This window comes from Palaemon carinicauda, chromosome 6 (genome assembly GCF_036898095.1).
Source record: "Palaemon carinicauda isolate YSFRI2023 chromosome 6, ASM3689809v2, whole genome shotgun sequence".
Taxonomy (NCBI): domain Eukaryota; kingdom Metazoa; phylum Arthropoda; class Malacostraca; order Decapoda; family Palaemonidae; genus Palaemon; species Palaemon carinicauda.
The window spans coordinates 33011731-33031887 of NC_090730.1; the positions used below are offsets into that span (position 1 = coordinate 33011731).

The 20157-nt window shown below is 50.6% G+C and overlaps 1 protein-coding gene across 1 annotated transcript in view; it reads left to right on the plus strand.

Moving 5' to 3' along the window:
- Positions 1-20157, plus strand: part of LOC137642070 (RNA-binding motif protein, X-linked 2-like) — a 137271-nt gene that overhangs the window by 27939 nt on the left and 89175 nt on the right. The window contains exon 2 of the mRNA XM_068374627.1: positions 14019-14187. Coding sequence (XP_068230728.1) covers positions 14019-14187 — 169 coding nt within the window. The remainder of the gene's footprint in view (positions 1-14018; positions 14188-20157) is intronic.

A 20157-nucleotide genomic window follows, 5' to 3' on the forward strand; every position in this document is an offset into this window, starting at 1 on the left:
AACAGCCTCGTAAGGCTCCCAAACAGGCACCGGCAGCTAAGAAGGTGGTGTCTAAGCCCCAGCCCTTTCCAGCCAAGGTCAAGAGGAGCGGTAAGTCCTCCAGGGGAGGCAAGACTCCTAGGGGTGGCGGCCGCGGCCGCAAGCCCTAGGGGTTGTAGTCCCCCTGCATGTCCACCTGTGGGGGGATGCCTTCAGCGTTGCGTCCTCAGGTGGCAGCAACACGGGGCCGATGCTTGGACGGTCTCAGTGATCGGCCAAGGCTATCGCGTCCCGTTCACAACATCTCAACCTCCCCTGACAGCGAATCCAGTGTCGTTGAGCTCCTATGCTACGGGATCGGCAAAGGGGCTGGCCCTTCAAACCGAAGTCGAGACCATGCTCGAGAAGGGTGCTCTCCAGGAGGTCGTGGACGGCTCCCCAGGCTTCTTCAGTCGACTCTTTCTTGTAAAGAAGGCTACTGGAGGCTGGAGACCCGTCATCGATCTCTCAGCTCTGAACAGGTTTGTCGAACAAACCCGGTTCAGCATGGAGACAGCAGACACGGTCAGACTTGCGGTGAGACCACAAGACTTCATGTGCACACTGGATCTAAAGGACGCGTACTTCCAGATCCCAATCCATCTGTCTTCCAGGAAGTACCTGAGATTTTGCCTAGACAACAAGATCTACCAGTTCAAGGTGCTGTGTTTCGGTCTCTCCACAGCTCCTCAGGTGTTCACCAGAGTGTTCACCCTGATTTCATCTTGGGCGCACAGGAACGGCATTCGTCTCCTTCGTTACCTGGACGATTGACTGATCTTAGCAGACTCGGAGTCGACCCTTCTTTGTCACCGAGACAGGCTTCTGGATCTTTGCCAGGATCTGGGGATCGTGGTAAACCTCAAGAAGTCCTCTCTGCAGCCGTCCCAACGACTGGTTTATCTAGGCATGCTAATAGACACCAATCTCCACAAAGCCTTTCCATCAGACGACCGGATAGCAAGACTGAGGAGGGTGGCGGAACCCTTCCTCAGGCGAAAAGAACTCCCCGCCCAATCGTGGTTGCGTCTCTTAGGCCACCTATCCTCCGTGGCCCGTCTGGTTCCAAACAGCCGCCTCAGGATGAGATCCCTTCAATGGCGGCTCAAGTCCCGGTGGAATCAAGGACATTCTGATCCCAATGGGGTCTCTGGAACAGACGGACTTGCGGTGGTGGCTGGCCGACGAGAACCTGCGGAAGGGAGTGAGTCTTCTCGTCCTCCCCCCGGAATTGAGTCTGTTTTCGGACGCGTCAAAAGAAGGGTGGGGGGCGCACGTTCTGAACCAAAGGGCCTCAGGCCTTTGGGCAGAATCAGAAAAGTGCCTTCACATCAACCTGCTAGAATTGAAGGCCGTTTTTCTGGCTCTTCAGCAGTTCCAACGGTCCCTGGCGGGTCACTCCGTGGTGGTGATGAGTGACAACACGGTAGTGGCTTATGTCAACAAGCAGGGAGGCACTTTTTCGCAACAGCTATCCCATCTTGCAGTAGAGACTCTGAGGTGGACCGAAACCCACTCGATAACACTATCAGCTCGCTTCATTCCTGGCAAGAAGAATGTGCTCGCCGACAGTCTGAGCAGGGTTTCGCAGATAGTGAGTACCGAGTGGTCTTTGGATCCTCAGATAGCCAACAAAGTCCTGACTTTGTGGGGTTCCCCGACTGTGGACTTGTTCGCGACAGCCTTGAACTTCAAGCTGCCCCTGTACTGCTCCCCAGTCCCGGACCCCAAGGCACTCTGGCAAGATGCTTTCCAGCAACGGTGGGACAACATTGACGTGTACGCCTTCCCACCGTTCTGTCTGATGAGAAGGGTGCTCAACAGGGCCAGACTATCGGTCAACTGTTCGATGACTCTGGTAGCTCCGCTATGGCATCACGCGGAATGGTTTCCGGACCTTCTGCAACTCCTGACGGAGATCCCAAGGGAGTTTCCTCCACGACACGAGTTTCTCGGACAACCCCACTCCGGCATCCCTCACAGGGCCGTAGCCTCACTTCGGCTTCACGCCTGGAGACTATTCAGCGTCTCCTCGCGGAGAGAGGCTTTTCGCAACAGGTTGCGGAGAGAATGTCTCGGCACCTGCGAAGGTCCTCTGAGGGAGTCTACCAAGCAAAGTGGAGAGTCTTTTGTGGTTGGTGTCGTGGAAGGGGTATCTCTCCACTCGATGCCACTATTCCAGCAATAGCGGACTTCCTCGTGTATCTGCGAGAAGAAATGCGCCTTTCTGTCTCGGCAGTGAAAGGCTATCGCTCAGCCTTAAGCTTGGCCTTCAGATTGAAGGGCGTAGATATTTCTTCATCGCTAGAACTCTCTTTACTCATACGTAGCTATGAGCTTACCTGCCCCCAGTCGGAAGTGAGACCCCCTCCTTGGAACGTGGTTCGAGTCCTCAGGTCTCTGAAGAGACCTCCCTTCGAACCGTTACGCCAGGCCTCCGATCGCCACCTGTCTTGGAAGACGGCCTTCCTACTCGCCTTGGGTTCGGCCAAGCGAGTTAGTGAACTTCATGGTCTCTCGTACGACATCGCCCATTCAAGGGGATGGGGGGAGGTAACGTTCAGGTTTGTCCCTGAGTTTGTTGCCAAGACTCAGAATCCTGGAGTGCCGGATCCTCGGTTCGACTCTTTCAGGATCGCGAGTCTCCGTTCTGTAACAAGCGACCCAGACCAGCTGCTACTATGTCCAGTGAGGTGTCTGAGGCACTACTTGAAGAGAACGGCTGCAGTCTGTCCTCATGTGCGAGCTTTGTTTGTGAGCACAGGCAGGACTAAGAGGAGGGTCACCAGGAACACCATCTCAGCATGGATTCGAAGGGTTATCCACCATGCCCTGAATCCTGACCCTCCTCCGTCACGTCGCCCTCGGGCCCATGATGTCAGGGGTATTGCTACATCCCTGGCCTTCAAGAGAAACTTCTCTGTGACGCAGGTACTTCAAGCTGGGGTCTGGAAGCGTCAAACGACCTTCACAGCCCACTACCTGCAAGACGTGACCCACAGGAGCCTCGATACGTTTTCTATCGGCCCTGTGGTGGCTGCACAACAGCTGGTCTAACCTCAGGCTCCTTTTTGGACAAGTAGCAGTAGGTTGAGGGCGTTGTTACCCGGTCTTAGTCTGCGTGAATGAAAGAGTATGTCTGACCCTTACTTCTTTCTTCATTCTCCCCTCTCTTGGGGAAGCAGCATCCTGGTCCTCGCATAGCTGACCTCGACCTCTGCAGGTAACCCATGCTTCTTTGTGCTCCTAGTATTAAGCTTAATACTGTTGCGTCTCCCATACCCTGACGAGGTGGTATGGGGAACGTCCCATCCTAGAATTCCTATCTGAAGGTCTCAAGGTCAACTTCATAGGACGAGTCACACTCTCCTCCTCACACTGCTTATGTAGGCCACTCGTTCCTAGCGATGCTAGGAACTTGTGAGGTACAGGGGCTCCCTCTCTCTAGTGCTGCTCACTGAGGGATCGAGCCCCCGGGCAAGCCGAAGTCAGTAAGGCTGGGGACTTTCCACCCTTCCTAAGGGGTAAGTCACCCTCTGTAAATAGCGTGGTTTGTATTTCGGTTACGGAACAAATGACAAATTCGAAGATAATTTGTATTTTTCCTAACCATACAAACCTTAGCTATTTACACATACTGTATGTGCCCGCCATCCCTGACCCCCAAGTCAATTCCTACCTCTAAGTGAAGTGAAGCAAATCACCGGTGTGTGGAGGGGGGAGGGGTAGCAAGCTACCCTTCCCCACCCCCCGCTAACTAGCGCGGGGGTAATTAACCCTCGTTAAAACTATTGGCTCGTCATTTCAGCTGCGCTAAAAGGTAAACCCTCTGTAAATAGCTAAGGTTTGTATGGTTAGGAAAAATACAAATTATCTTCGAATTTGTCATATTAAAAGCTTTTAGTAAATATGTTATTACAAATATTATTTACCGTATCTATATAAAATCCTACATACGTTGCAAAGTAGGAAAACATTATTTTTTCTTTTTTTTGGGGGGGGGCATTTAATCAACAATAACAAACTGCCGGTAATGACAGAATGATAATTTACGATAATTCTAAACTGTTACCAAAGATGATTCTCCATTCCATATCCAAAATACTTTTCCTAACTTTAGTTATAAGTCAACTTGTACCCCCCTCAATTATGAAACCATCTAAAAAAAAAAAAAATGTAAGAGAAGAAGCAAGTACTAGGCCGATTTTTAAAGTTGTCGAACAATTAAGTTACCGCTATAACGTTCGATGTGACAGTGCGAGATTGGAGAAAGTAAGGAAAATTGAATCATGATTGATTTTCAATATAAATGAAACTTTGTGAAGCAACAAAGATTTCATTTTTTAGTGAGATAGAGGTAAGGAATGAGAGGTAGTGAAAAGTAGCCCACAGAGAGAGAGAGAGAGAGAGAGAGAGAGAGAGAGAGAGAGAGAGAGAGAGAGAGAGAGAGTTGTTTTAAATGTAATACTGTAAACAAAAAAATATGATAGGTTATAACATATTGGTGCTTATGTAATATCAACTGTATTGTATAGATGGTTTGAATAAGTTAAGAAATGGTATAAACAATACTTCGTACGCGCATATTCTTGAGACCGGCAGCCAGACGTCAGCTGATCTGATCACAGCCAAACGTAAAACAAAAAGAAGTCAACAATACTCGATTTTTCAAACACACCCAAAATTTAAAAACAAAAGTACACGCTTTCTTAATGTGCAATTAACTATTTAAAGAGTAGCAATTTTCTAGAATAAAATGATGTTCCCCCCAAAAATAGTGGTTTGCTGATGAATTTGGATGCCGTATTTAATGAAAAAAGTCCGCAAAGTCGTGAATCCGCGATGGTCGAACCGCGAAGTAGCGAGGGCTCACTGTAATACTGTTACGTCCCCATACCCTGACGAGGTGGCATTTAGAAAGTCCTAGGCTACAAGTTCCCATCTAAAGAACTTCAGGACAACTTCCTAGGATGAGTCACACTTCTTCATACCTTCATACACAGCTTGCGTAGGCCGCAGTCCTTGTGTAGCAAGGTTCTATCGAGGTGCAGGGACTCCTTATTTCTTGGGTACTTGCACACTCAAATAACGAGCCCCCGGGCAAAGCCAAAAAGCCAGACTGGCAGGGACGTCCACCCTTCCTAATGGGTGAATCACCCCTATTAAATAGTGTGGTTTGTATTCCAGTTACGGAACAAATGACAAATTCGTAGATACTGTAATTTGTATTTTTCCTAACTATACAAACCGTAGCTATTTAATCAAACTTGCCCGCCAGCCCTATCCCCCTTGAAGTCCTACCTCCAAGCAAAGTGAGCTCAAGCACAGGTGTGTGTGAGGGGGGGTGGGGGTAGCAAGCTACCCTCCCCTACCCCCGCTAACTAGCGGTGGGGGTAGTAAACCCTCGTTAGATTTTAATGGCTCGTCATTTCAGCTACGCCGAAAGTAATACCCCTATTAAATAGCTAAGGTTTGTATAGTTAGGAAAAATAAAAATTATCAACGAATTTGTCATATTTCCTTATTCCGTGATAAACCCTTTGCATAGAAATTCTAATGATATAAATTATTGAAAGTGGTTCATACATACAGTATGTGTAAGTAATATTTGATGTATAATATAATATGCGTGATGAAAAATATAATTGTTCCGTAACTGGAATACAAACCACACTATTTAATAGGGGTATTTGTTTCGGCATAGCTGAAATGACGAACCATTAATTTTTAACGAGGGTTTACTACCCACACTGCTAGTTATTGGGGGTAGGGGAGAGTAGCTTGCTACCCCCTCCCCCTCACACTCCTGTGCTTGAGCTCACTTTTGCTCTCGGCTCGGATGGTGGTCGGATGTGTCCGCTCTCATTCTTGCCGTCATATTGGCAGCCATTTAATTGCTTTTGTTCTTTATTTTTCTAGTTTCTGTGTATGCGAAGTTGAACTCTGCGATCATGCGCACCTGCCCTGGTTTTCCCGACCGCCCCTGTGGAATGTTCATGTAGGCGGTCGAGACTGATCCTCACTCCCTTTGTCCTTCTTGTAGGGACCAACGGTGTGATAGTGTCAACAAGTGTAGAGAGTGGTCTGCCTTCCAGTGGGAGAGGTTTTCGTGACGACGGGAGAAGTCCAAACTGGAGATTTCTCCTTCGAAGGTTGCTTCGAATGGAGAAAAACCCAAGGCCTCTTCTTCCGTTGCCCAAACCTCCTCCCGAGTTCCCACTCGATCGATCTCTTTCGAGAGACCATTGAGTGGTAGCGTAGACCAATTTATTGTTAACCAACCTCGGGTCTGGAGAGATGACGTTGCTTCCCCTAGCGAAGCAGCGCCATCTCTTCTCCGGGGAGGACATGTCAATAACCTCTCTGTTTCAGCTTTGGTCCTCCTTGGGGCTTACAGGTTCGCCCTCCAAGGAGGTTTTGCTTAACTACATCCGATTGGGTGCTGCTGTCAAGCAATCGTCGTCACCGTCAGAGGTTGATCCTCTGTCTCTTGTCGACGTTGTGGTGTCAGAGGTATCCAATGCGGTTTCACCCATCTCCTCTTCCACACCAGACTCTACGGTAGCTGACGGCTTAGTTTATCTCGTTCCTGATCAACTTACGAGGGGGAAACTAAGTCCATCGTCAGTCTCTCCTGCTAGTGTTTCTCTCCCTCAGGGTAGTACACTTGCAGAGACTCCTTTTCGGACGACTGCTGAAGGTCAGCTTGATGATCCAATGGCCCCCAGAGGGCGCATCCGTCGGAAAGCTCGCCTTCCTCTTCGCCATAGAGGCCTTCCTTCACCTGCGGTGAGGAGCCGCCTCTTTAGTTCAACGTCTTCTGTGCAGTCCCCCGCAGAGGAGCCTGTAGACCGATCATCCGTCACTGCACCTGCATTGGTCCTGGACCTCTCTGCAGATCATTCGCAATCTCCTTCGGTGGAAGGTCGTCCTTTTGAAGGACACGTCGACCTTCCACCCGACAGACCTGCTGACCTACTGTCGCCGTTCCTGCATGGGCCTAACAAGGCTCCAACTGAACGTGCTATTGCGCGTCAACAACCTACGCGCTACGCGATCTGACAAGCGCTCATCAGTAGCTTGTCAGGCCCCATCACTACGCGCTGATCTTCCTTCTTACCCTAACACAGGTCATCAAGAGCGTACGCTCCAACATGCGCATACGCTCCAACAAGAGCATAGCTCCACCACACGCCATGCGCGCCCTCATGCGCACATGTGCCAACGATCTCCTGCGCACTCTGTGCCCACGCGCCCTGCGCTTAGGCGCCAACGATCTCCTAAGCGCTAGCGCCCACCTGCGTGCCAACACTCACCTGCGTGCATATTACCTGCGCAACAGTGCTCTCCTGCGTGCCAGCGCTCTCCCGCGCGCCAACATTCTTCTGCACGTGCGTATACGCGCCCTACATCTTACTGTCCTGCGCGCCATGCTGCACACCATTCTACGCGCCAGGTAAAACCTGCGCGCCAACTTTCTCCTGATAGCAGGACTACTGACAAGTCAGCCATGCTGCCTTCACCCACGCGCCACCCCTCACCAACGCGCCACCCTTCACCAACACACCAGCGCTCACCTGCACGCCACCCCTCACCAACGCGCCAGCGCTCACCTGCGCGCATCCACAAGGATATACGCGTGCGCCATGCGCACGTTCGTCAACCCTCTCCTAGGGATGCGCGCCAACATTCTCCTGCGCTCCTGCACGCCCCGCATGAATCTACTGCGCTCCCACGCGCCAGGGGACTTTCTCCTGCGCGCGCGCCCTACGGCTGTAACAGGTGTGCACGAACACTCTCCCGCGCGCCGGCACGCTCTTCGTGATTCTCCTGCCCGCCCGCGTGCCACCAGTCTCCCGCGTGCGAGCCCCGATATTCTCCCTCGCGCGAGCGTCAATATCCTCCTGCACGCGAGCTTACGCATCACAAGGAACGATGTCCGGCGAGGTCGCCATCGCCTCATTCCCCTCCCCGCAAGCGCATACCACTACACATTGTGGGAGAAGGGAAACTTCCAGAGGGGTTCAGGATTCCAAAGCTACCACAGGCGAACCCACCAATTACAGGGACTCCTCCCAGGGATCCTTCAATCCCATTCCCTTCAAGGGGTATGTCTGACAGTGCGTCTGTCAGCCAACAGCCCTGGTTCGGTGCCCTTATCAGAGCCCTAGTTCAGGCTTTATAGCCTGTCCTCTCTGAATTGGGACATGGAACCATGGCTTCCTCTACCCCATTGAAGAGAAGAAGAGGAGTTCTTGATGCGGTCACTTCCCCGAGAGCGAAACTGATTTACGCAGACCTTCGAGGCAAATTCCTTCTATTCCTCAGACTGCCTCTCTTTCCCTTTCAGACGAAGATTTCATGTCTCCAAGGGAATCACGCGAGGAGAGACTTTCCCCAATCGCACCAATGGAGGAGACCTCTCTTCGCGCTGGGAGTTCCACACAGTCAGGGGTTGGAAGGAACATGCCACCCTCGTCAATGTTGGAGTCTTACATCCTTCCCAGGAAGGAATCCAAAGACTCCAAAACATTGCCCATGTCCTCCACTAGGGCTAGGATGGAGCCAACTAGTCACTCAGGGAATGTCCGTGACTCTCCCCGAGAAGAGCCTTCGGGGATAGAAGGAGACTTTGCTGCAAGTACTACAACAGGAGGAGACCAGCAAGAGTCAGAACATGGATTTTGGCAAGTTTTGACTCCAATGAGGGCTCTCAACGGGTTTTCCGACTTAGAGATCCCTCCTCGAGAGGGCAAAAACACGGTCTTAGACTGCATCTTTAGTACTCAAAAGCCCTCTAAGACCAGTACAGCCCTGCCCTGATCTCAAGGGGTAAAGAGTACCAGGGACAAGATCTCACAACAGCTCTCCGAGATGTCCTCCTCCAACCTTTCCGGTACCACCAACAGGCTCCTCTCACCTCCTCGCATACAGCAGAGAAGGTACTTCGAGATCCTGGAGGAGCCTTGTCTAGCTCTTCCTCTTCACCACTTACTGAAAGAGCTAACCAGGGGAGTTGCTCTTTAGAGACTCTCCAACCGGCAGGTCTCGTTCTCAGCAGCCAAGATCCTCAACCAGAAGGTCGCAAAGTGTGCTATGCAAGCTACTCCGTGGCTCGATATCTGGTTGGTCACCTTAGGTATCCTGATGCGTTCTGAGGATTTCTCCAAGGAACTTACCAGGAAAGCTATGGAGACCTTCCTTCTCTCAGGTACTCGCACGATCGAGTTTCTGGCCCACAAAGTCTCGAACTTGTGGGCAAATATCATCCTGAAAAGTCGGGATGCAGTAGCTGAGAGATTCCATCAGAAGGTCCCTAATGCCGAGATCAATAGGGTCAGACATTCCTCCATAGAGGGGTCTGTTCTATTCATGCCTAAGGATGTGGAACATGCCGCTGAGAGGTGGAGGAAGTCTCATCATGACTCCCTCCTTCATAGGGTTTTAACATCCAAGCCCTATAAACCTCTAGCACCACAGCAGTCCCGTCCAGCCGAGACCACTACGACGACAACAGCAGCGAAGACGATGGTGTCTAAGCCCTTTCCTGTCAAAGAAAGGAAAGGCAAAAAATCCTCCAAGGGAGGCAAAAATCCTAGAAGGAGCAGCCGAGGCCGCAAACGCTAGGATAAGCAGTCCCCCTGCATTTCCACCAGTGAGGGGATGCCTACAAAGCTGTTCAAACAGGTGAAAGAAACTCGGGTCCGAATCCTGGACAATCTCCGTGATCAGTCTAGGATATCGCGTCCCGTTCATAACATGTCTACCTCCCCTGACGACGAATCCAGTGTCATTGAACTCCCTTGCCATGGGATCGGCAAGGGGGCAAGCCCTTCGGGCAGAAGTCCAGACCCTGTTGAAGAAGGGCGCTCTCCAAGAGGTCCTCGACGGATCCCCAGGCTTCTTCAGTTGACTCTTTCTTGTAAAGAAGGCGCCTGGAGGCTGGAGACCAGTCATCGACCTCTCAGCTCTGAACAAGTTTGTCAAACAAACTCCGTTCAACATGGAGACAGCAAACGCGGTCAGACTAGCGGTAAGACCGCCAGACTTTATGTGCACACTGGACCTAAAGGACGCGTACTTCCAGATCCCAGTCCATCCGTCTTCAAGGAACTACTTAAGATTCAGCCTGGACAACAGTAAATACCAGTTCAAGGTGCTGTGCTTCGGTCTTTCCACAGCACCACAAGTCTTCTCCAGAGTGTTCACCCTAGTATCATCTTGGGCACACAGGATTGGCATCCGTCTCCTCTGTTATCCGGACAACTGCTTAGTCCTAGCAGACTCGGTGTCAACCCTTCTTCAACACTGAGACAAACTTCTGAGACTTTGCCTAGATCTGGGGATCATGGTAAATCTTGAGAAGTCTTCCCTGCTTCCCACTCAAAGACTGGTATACTTAGGCATGATTATAGACACCACTCTCCACAAAGCCTTGCCATCAGATGACAGGATAGCAAGGCTGAGGAAGGTCGCAAGATCTTTTCTCAGACGAGAACTTCCAGCCCAATCGTAGTTATGTCTCCTCGGTCACCTTTCTTCGTTGGCCTGTCTAGTTCCCAATGGTTGCCTCAGGATGAGATCCCTCCAGTGGCGACTCAAGTTCCGATGGAAACAAGCTTACGACTCCCCGGACATCCAGATCCCCATGGGACCTGCGGAACTGACAGACCAGTGGTGGGTGGCAGACGAGAACCTACGAAAGGGGGTAGATCTTCTTGTTCTCCCCCCAGATTTGATGCTGTTTTCAGACGCTTCAATAAAAAGGGTGGCGGGCCCACGTGCTGCATCACATGACCTCAGGCCTCGGGTCAGAGTCAGAAAAATACCTTCACATAAATCTCCTAGTGATGAAGGCCGTCTTTCTAGCCCTTCAACAGTTCTAACAGTACCTGGCAAGTCACTGTGTGGTGGTGATGAGCAACAACACCACAGTAGTGGCCTACATCAATAAGCAAGGAGGTACTTTTTCACAGCAACTATCCCATCTAGCAGTAGAGATACTGAGATGGGCCTAAGTCCACTCGATACCACTATTGGCAAGCTTCATTCCAGGCAGAAGGAATGTGCTCGCTGACAACCTGAGCAGAGCATCTCAGATAGTGAGTACCGAGTGGTCTTTGGATCATCTAGTAGCCAACAAATTCCTGACTTTGTGGGGTTCTCCGACTGTGGACCTCTTCGCAAGGGCCCTAAACTTCAGGCTCCCGCTGTACTGTTCCCCAGTCCCAGACCCCAAGGATCTCTGGCAAGATGCTTTCCAACAACGGGGGGACAACATCGACGTTTACGCCTTCCCCCCGTTATGTCTGATGAGGAGGGTACTCAACAAGACTAACATCGGTCAATCTTTCATTGACCCTCATAGCTCTGCTATGGCATCATGCAGAATAGTTTCTGGACCTTCTACAACTCCTAACAGAGCCTCCAAGAGAACTCCCTCCATGACACAATCTACTCAAACAACCACACGCCAATATCTTCCACAAAGCCGTAGCCTCGCTACGACTTCACGCCTGGAGACTATCCAGCATCTCCTCTCTCAGAGAGGATTTTCGCAACAAGTTGCGATCTGGATGTCATCAGCAGCAGTCTACCAGGCAAAGTGGAAAGTTCTGTGGTTGGTGTCATGGAAGGGGTATCTCTCCACTCGATGCCACTATTCCAGCAATAGCGGAGTTCTTCGTGTATTTGCGTGAAGAAATGTGCCTATCAGTCTCGGCAGTGAAAGGCTATCGCTCAGCCTTAAGCCTCGCCTTCAGATTGAAAGGAATGGACATTTCTTCATCGCTAGAACTTTCTCTACTCATATGGAGTTATGAACTTACCTGCCCCCAGTCGGAAGTGAGACCTCCCCCATAGAACGTGGTTCGAGTTCTCAGGTCTCTTAAGAGACCTCCTTATAAACCATTATGCCAGGCACCAGATTGCCACCTGACTTGGAAGACGGTGTTCCTGCTAGCTTTGGTCTCGGCCAAGCAAGTCAGCGAACTTCATGGTCTCTCATATGACATCGCCCATTCAAGGGGATGGGGAGAGGTAACGTTCAGCTTCGTCCCTGAGTTTATTGCCAAGACTCAGAACCCGGGAGTAGCGGATCCTCGTTTCGAATCCCTCCGGATTTCTAGTCTCCCTACTGTAACAGATGACCCAGACCATCTCTTACTATGCTCAGTAAGGAGTTTGAGGCTGTACCTCAGAAGAACAGCCGCAGCCCGTCCTCGTGTGCCAGCACTATTTGTCAGCACAGGAAGGACTAAGAGTAGGGTCACCAAAAACACCATCTCAGCATGGATTCGCAGGGTCATTAACCTTGCACTGAATCCAGACTCTCGTCCGTCACGTCATCCCAGAGCACATGATGTCAGGGGCATAGCTACGTTCCTGGCCTTCAAAAGAAATTTTACAGTGACGCAGGTTCTTCAAGCTGGGGTGTGGAAATGACGGAACACGGTCACATCCCACTACCTCAAGCTCCTTATTGGACAAGTAGCAGAAGGTTGAGGGTACTGTTACCCGGTTTTAGTCTGCATGAATGAAAAGGTTTGACTGGCCCTTATTCGTTTCATCATCATCCCCTCTCTTGGGGAAAGCAGCATCCCCTCTTTTGGGGAGAGTAGCATCCTGGGTTCTCTGCATAGCTGACCTCAAACCACTGCAGGTAAACCATGCTCGCTTGTGTTCCTAGTATTAAGATTAATGCTGTTACGTCCCCACACCCTGACGAGGTGGTATTGGGAAAGTCCTAGTGCACAAGTTTCCATCTAAAGAACTTCAGAACAACTTTCTAGGACGAGTCACACTTCTGCATACCTTCACACACAGCTTGTGTAGGCTGCAGACCTTGCGTAGCAAGGTTTTAGCGAGGTGCAGGGCTCCTTATTTTTTGAGTGCTAACACTCAGATAAGGAGCCCTCGGGCAAAGCCTAAAAGCCAGACTGGCTGGGACGTCCACCCTTCCTAATGGGTGAGTCGCTCCTATTAAATAGCGTGGTTTGTATTCTAGTTACGGAACAAGTGACAAATTCGTAGATAATTTGTATTTTTCCTAACTATACAAACCTTAGCTATTTAAGCAAACTTGCCCGCCAGCCCTATCCCCCTTGAAGTCCTACCTCCAAGCAAAGTGAGCTCAATCACAGGTGTGTGTGAGGGGGGCGGGGTAGCAAGCTACCCTCCCTACCCCCGCTAACTAGTGGTGTGGGTAGTAAACCCTCGTTAAAAATTAATGGCTCGTCATTTCAGCTACGCCGAAAGTAATGCCCCAATTAAATAGCTAAGGTTTGTATAGTTAGGAAAAATACAAATTATCTACGAATTTGTCATTTTGAGGGTTTTATGTATTTTTAGTGGGGAAAATTGATTTGATATACAAGCTCAAACCTGGAATGGATTAAACTCATAAGTCAAGGTAATGCTGTATAATGTAGGAACAATCCACAAATCTTAGAAATAATTTGTTTTTCCCCAACTATACAAACCTTACACATTTAAGGTATGCTTCCTGCTTCAATAACCCCACAAGTACTACTGTTTATTAAAGGTCAAAGTGACTTTTGCTGCTCTACCTGCCGGGTGGGTGGGGCCTACCTCCCACCCAACAGTCAACCATGGTTTACTTTATGAATTGTTTGATGATTGTTCCAAGATTTGCAGAATTTATGCTCCTATAAAGGTCTGAGTTTTATATAGTTAGGAAAAATACAAAATAGTTGAAAATTTTTGGTATTGTGACTGCAGTAATTTAAGAAATAGAATAGTTTCAATTCAAGGTATTTTAATTTCTTGAAAAGGGAACTGAAGTTGTACAATATGTGTTCAATTTTAAGGCAAGCATGAATGTAAAAACAAAACATCTATCAAAGGGTCTCTATTATTTAAGGTTTTAACCTTTTTAGGTACTGTATTATATTTTCTACGGATCCTTTAATAATTACTTTAGTAGAAGTTATTTATAATTTTAATATCTTTTGTGCTTTAGAAGTTTAATTGTGTTTCAGAAATGTCAAGAACATACAGAAGCTCAGTCAGAAGGAATTGGAGCTTGGAGTCAGTCTGAAACATTCGTGGCATCAGCAGTATCGTGATAGTGCTTGGGTCTTTATTGGAGGCTTGAATTATGATCTCACTGAAGGGGACATTATTTGTGTCTTTTCACAATATGGAGAGGTATAAAAGATTTTATTGATAAGGTTTTCTTATTACTATAGATTTTTGTTACCAATAAAAAGGTAAATTTCTCTTTTAAAGGACTTTCATTTTAAAAAATGCATGTTGAAGATAATTTAAATTTGTTCCCATATGAATCCAAACTTACATCCTTTAATAGGAGTATGATTTCAGCGAAGCTGAAAAACTCGGCCGTTAAAATTTTAATGAGGTGTCGGTAGTTACCAGCAGGTGGCTCACCAAGTAGCCACTTTGATTGCAGCCACCCATGCATTCAGACCTCTTCTTGTTTTGGAAATTCAGTTGTTCCGTAACCGAAATACAAACCACGCTATTTACACAGGGGGTTTACCTTTTAGCGCAGCTGAAATGGCGAGCCATTAGAATTTAACGAGGGTGTATTACCCCCGCGCTAGTTAGCGGGGGGGTAGGGGAGTGGTAGCTAGCTACCCCTCCCCTCCCTCACACACAGATGAATGCTCACTTTCACTTTTGGCTCGGACTGTGACAGACGTCTCTGTCTTGGTCCTCTCTTGGCAGCCATTGTTTGTTTTGTCTTTACTTAATCGCTTACTTTTCATTTACTCAATATATATGTAAACATGTTTTCATGTTTGTATACATATTTGAGTATAGAAATCAGTAAGTTTCCTTTTCAGATTTGTGTGTGTAGTGTACTTATCCACGTGGTGTCCTCGGCAGTTGGCCGCCACGGCGTTATGGGTGGCGATCGAGTTTGACTTATGTTTTTCTCTCTCTCTCTCTCTCGAGGTCGTTCACCCTTTTACTACGTGTTACTACGTCCTTGTAGCTTCCTCTCCGTGTGGGGGGGTTGCTACGCCGTACATTTGTCTCAATTAGTTTATGAATCTAATTGTATTTGTTGATTTTTCAGCTTTGTAGAACGATTCCTTTCGGGGTTTTCGTTCTTTCTTTAGTGTTCATTTATTTTTAAATTACATAATTACATAGTTACATAATTATAATTGTTATAATTCTGTTTTGGTTACAGCTCTCCTTCCGTGAGTGTAAGTGGTTGTGAGGGCACGTGCCTGTTGTGTAATTCTTGTTTCCTTTCCCTCGGGATTCCTCTTCGGAACCTTCCCGGGGGAATGAATGTGTACTAAGGTTTTTTTTGTTTTATTTTTTACAGTTACCGATCTAGTTCGTTTCTGTAATATGGCAACGGTGTGAGCTGTCTTGTTGAGTCCTGGGGATTCGGCTGTTGCTGCCTCCCCCCTTGTGTTTTCGTCAGGGGCGTGTCTCCTTCTACTGGAGACGGACAGCTCTCCAGTTCATTTTAGAACTCTCAGGAGGCTTGCCTCCTTGGGCAGGTAACTTTCCTTCCGAGGGAAGTTTTTCCTGTCCAGGCTTGAGCTTTTCCCCTTATGGAGGGTTCTCCTCTTGCCTTTTTTTCGTGGGACTATGCTCTTGGTGCTGAGCGGTCACACCTGCAGTTTCGCTCAAGGGGCTGGGCAACTGCAGGAGCTCCTCTTCGGAGGATTACTCCTTTTAGGTCACTGCTGCCAGTCTCTTCTACGAAGTGTTTCTCTTTCGTTCGCGAGAGAGTACACTCATAGAGACTCCTCTTCGGAGGTTTCTTCTGTTGCTGTTGCTGTTGGCCTCCCTCGCCGTAAGGCCCACCGTCCGCCTCGTCGTAAGGGCCTCTCATCTCCCTATAAGGGTGCTTGAGGCGCCTTTTTGAATCTCCGTTTGCAGCCTACAACTCCTTTTTCTCGATCTTCCGCCTTGGTGCAAATGGACAGCAGTCTGATCTCGTCTTCCGACGGGCAACGGTCTTCCCGACGAACAACGGTCTTCCCGACGGACAGCGGTCTTCCGACGGACATCAGTCTCCCGGCGGACAACGATCCCTTTGGGGCAAAGGGTTGCCTCCCACGGGGGTTCTTCCCTTGCGTGTCAGGGTTTCCCTGCGCGCCCTTCTGCTGTGTTCTCTCCTGCTCCTGCTCAGTGTTAACGCACAGGCGCTCTTCTGCTCATCAGCGCTCTCCTGTTCGTCAGCGCTTTCATGATGATCATCCCTGCTGTTCCTGTTGGTTCCTGTTACGCGCCCTGTGCGCCCACGTTCGCCCTCGCGATCTAGAACTTCGGTTCAGGTCTGGGTCAAGGACTCTTCTTCTATACGCAGGCTTCCACGCGTAGCCTTCTGCTCATCAGCGATCATCAGCTCGCCAGCGATCATCAGCTCGCCAGCGATCATCAGCTCGCCAGCGATCATCAGCTCACCAGCGATCACCTGTCTCTCGGCGATCTCCGGTTCTCCAACTCTTCTGAAGGAACATGGTTCGCCAGCTACTAGCTCGCCTGCGCATGCTGATCGCCATCGCGCGACCCTCAACTGTGGATGCTGATCGCCATCGCGCGACCCTCAACTGCGGATGCTGATCGCCATCGCGCGACCCTCATCCGCGGATGCTGATCGCCATCGCGCGACCCTCAACTGCGGATGCTGATCGCCATCGCGCGACCCTCAACCGCGGATGCTGATCGCCATCGCGCGACCCTCAACTGCGGATGATGATCGCCATCGCGCGACCCTCAACTGCGGATGCTGATCGCCATCGCGCAACCGCACACCTGCGGATGCTGATCACCATCGCGCGACTCTGCGCATGCTGTTAGCCATTGCGCGATCGCCCACCTGCAGAGGCTGCTCGCCATCGCGCAACCGCCCATCTGCGCATGCTGATCACCATTGCGCAATCGCCCTCCTGCACATGCTGCTCGCGATCGCTCACCTTAGCATATTGCTCGCCAACGCACGATCGCTCACCTGCGCATGCTGCACGACCATCGCGTCGGCATAACACAACGCGCCATCGCCAACCTGCGCGTTAGCGCTCACCGATCGCTTGTTGATCCATATCGCCAGCAGTCTTCCTCGCCCACGCGGCAGCACGTTTCCTCGCCATCGCGCTAACGCTTGCGTTCGCCGCCTCGAACTCGCGCTCATCCACCTGCCCACCCTCTCGCCCGCGCGACCGTTCGCCCGCACGCCCACGTGCCTGCACGTCTACGCTCATGTGCGTCCGCGCCCATGCTCTCCAATGTTCGCCCACGCGCGAACCAACGGTTTTCCATCACGCGGACGGATGGTGTTCCGTCGCGCGAACCTACAGTGTTTCTTCGCACAAACGTCGGCTTATTTCTTGCAGTATCCATTGCTCGTCTATGGGTTATCGCTCGCCGACCACCAGCTCTCGCCCTTCCGACCACGCTCGCCCTCCTTCTGCGCTCCTTCGCTCACCTTCGTTTGCGTTACCGCGCATGGGCGCTTCCACGTTCGCCCACGCGAAAAATCTTTGAATTACCGTCGCGCGAGCTCCAGGGCGATTGCGATCACGATTCCCAATGGGGTTTTCGCAGCATGGCCAGCCTGGCGAGTTCTTCTAGAGCGTATTTCCAGAACACGGCCTCACCCCGTAAACGCAGAGCATGGCACTTGCAAGAATAGGAGACACTTAAGGGAGATCTGAGCAACACTCCTCTTTCCTGAACCTGGTTAGCCCTTCCCCGTCATTCCCTGGAAGGATTTTTGGCGGGGGGGCTTTCCGTTTGAGATTTCTCCATCGGACAAGGGGTGACTGCTTACCCCTTCCTCTGGGAGCTTACCAGGTTCTTTCCCTCCTCGGTTACGGCCCGAGGTTTGGTTCAAGGAAGCTACAGGAAGAGCATGGGTACTTTCCTCCTCTCGAGCTCAGGCACCTTGGCCTTTCGTCGTTAAGTATCTAACTTGCAGACAAGCTCGATGTTGTACCATCTGGACGCGCTGACTGAGGGCTTCCTTCGGGTGTCTCATCTGTGGAGGTTGACGACCTCAGACACCCTGAGACACCCTTCCATCCTTGAGAAGAGTTTGTTTGTGCCCAAGGACAGAGACTTAGACAGCGGCTGTGCGGAGGAAATCGACTTCCGTTTTCACTCCTCCAAGGCGCTTTCTTCCAGACTCTGCAGGGCTCCAGCGCCCTTTTCTTTCAATCACGTCGGCCTAAGTTATCGCCTACGACAACTGGGACAAGGTGTCCAATTGCAGTTTCCTCCTTTCAGGAACAGATGGCACGGGAGACTCCCCCGGGGGGGCATAGTCCTAAAAGGAGTTCACGAACTCTAGGATTGCAGGTTTTTCTCTGGGAGGATGCTTAAGGTTACTCATCCGAATGACAGCTTCCCGATGCCCATTCCCGCACAATCTCTGTGATCAGCCAAGGATATCGCGCCTGCCGTCTCTGTCAGCGAATTCAGTGTCTCTGAACCTCTATGCCATAGCGTCAGCAGAGTTGCCCGGTTGGGCAGAATGATCCATACCTTAGGCGAAGGTCTTCCTTAGGATCATCGACGGCTTCACCCCCGGCCTCCTCAGTCGATCCTTTCTTGTAAGAAAGGATCTGAGAGGGTATGTCCTTAGTCGACCTCTCAGCCCTGATCAAGTTTGTCGAACAAACTTCGGCCAGCGTAGACCAGCAGAATCGATCAGACTGGTAACGAGGCGACAGGACTCCTTAAACCCTGGATCGGAAGGACGGGTACTTTCAGTTTCCATTCCTTCCATCTTCCAGGGTGCTCGTCGAATTCAGCCTAGACTGCAAGTATTCCTGCTTATGATGCAGTGTGGCTATCCCGCCGTGGCATAGCAGGTTTGTTTCCCCAGAGAACTCTCCCTGCCTTCCTCTTGGCCGCTCAGGTGCAGGCTTCCGCCTCCTCTGCTGTTTGGAGGGCTGGTCAACTCCGGTAGGCTCGGGTTCGACCTTCTTCAGCGCCGAGACAAGCTTCCGGATGCTTACCACGAGTGTGGGCTCATGGTATTTTGCTTGGAGCCTTCTCTTCCTCTGCCTCGACATCTGGAGTATCTGGCCATGATATTGAGTCAACGGCCTTACCACGTTGGAAACCCCGCTTCTCGTCCGTCCAGCGAGGTTAAGCAACGTCGGTACTTGGATGGGTGACCACCTGGGGACGCCAGATTCTGTTACCACATCCTCCGAGCCTTCCTTTCGGTTGACTGTGGCAAGACTGAGGAGAGTCGCAGTACCTGTTCTCAGTCAAGCAGAGCTTTCAGCCCTACCTTGGAACGTTTCCTAATTTTCCTTTCCTCATTGACCCGTCTATAGTCCGAACGGTTGCCTCAGGATAAGGTCCATGTGGGGCGATCCAAGTTCCGGTGGCTTCAGGCAATGTTTAACCGGACTTCCTGGCCCCTATGGGACCAGCGGAACTATTAGACCTGCAATGGGTGTTGACCTATGGAGCCTCTTGATGGTAGTGGATATTCTGGTCCTTTCCCCACATTCTTGATGCTGTTCTCGGACTCGTCAAAGGAAGGGGGGGGGGGGGGCATGTTCCGGTCCAGGCCTATGGTCAAGACCTGAAGGATACCTCTCCATCATTCAGGCAGGCTTAGGGGCCTTAGTCTGGCCCCTCTACAGATCCTACACCTCCTGCCGAGTCGCCCCGTGCGCGTCGACTTCATGATTCTGGCGTATTCTAACCAGCAGGGGACGCATTTTCACACCTTCACATCTTGCAGTAGAGATACCGGGATGATTGAGACTCTCTCAATACCACCATCGGCTCTCTCATTCCAGGCAGGGGAATGTTCTCTCAGACTATCCGAGCAGAGCCTCGTAGAGAGAGTGTACCTGGGGGTCTTTGACCTTGGGTAACCAGCAAGTACTGGTCTGGGGGACCTGATCGCGACAGCTTGGAACCTCAAGCTTCCGCTATTCTTCCCCCCAGTCTCAGACCCCGAAACTCTGGCAAGATGCATTCCGGTGATGGTGGGACAACTTCGACGCCTGCGTCTTCCTTCCCTTTTGTCTGTGGACAATGGGTCTCAACAAGACCAGGTTGTCTGTCAACCTTTCAATGGGAGAGCTCCACTGGGACTATGCGCAGAACAGTTTCTGGACCCTCTGCTTCCCCTGACGGAACTCCCGGGAGAGCTTCTCCCAC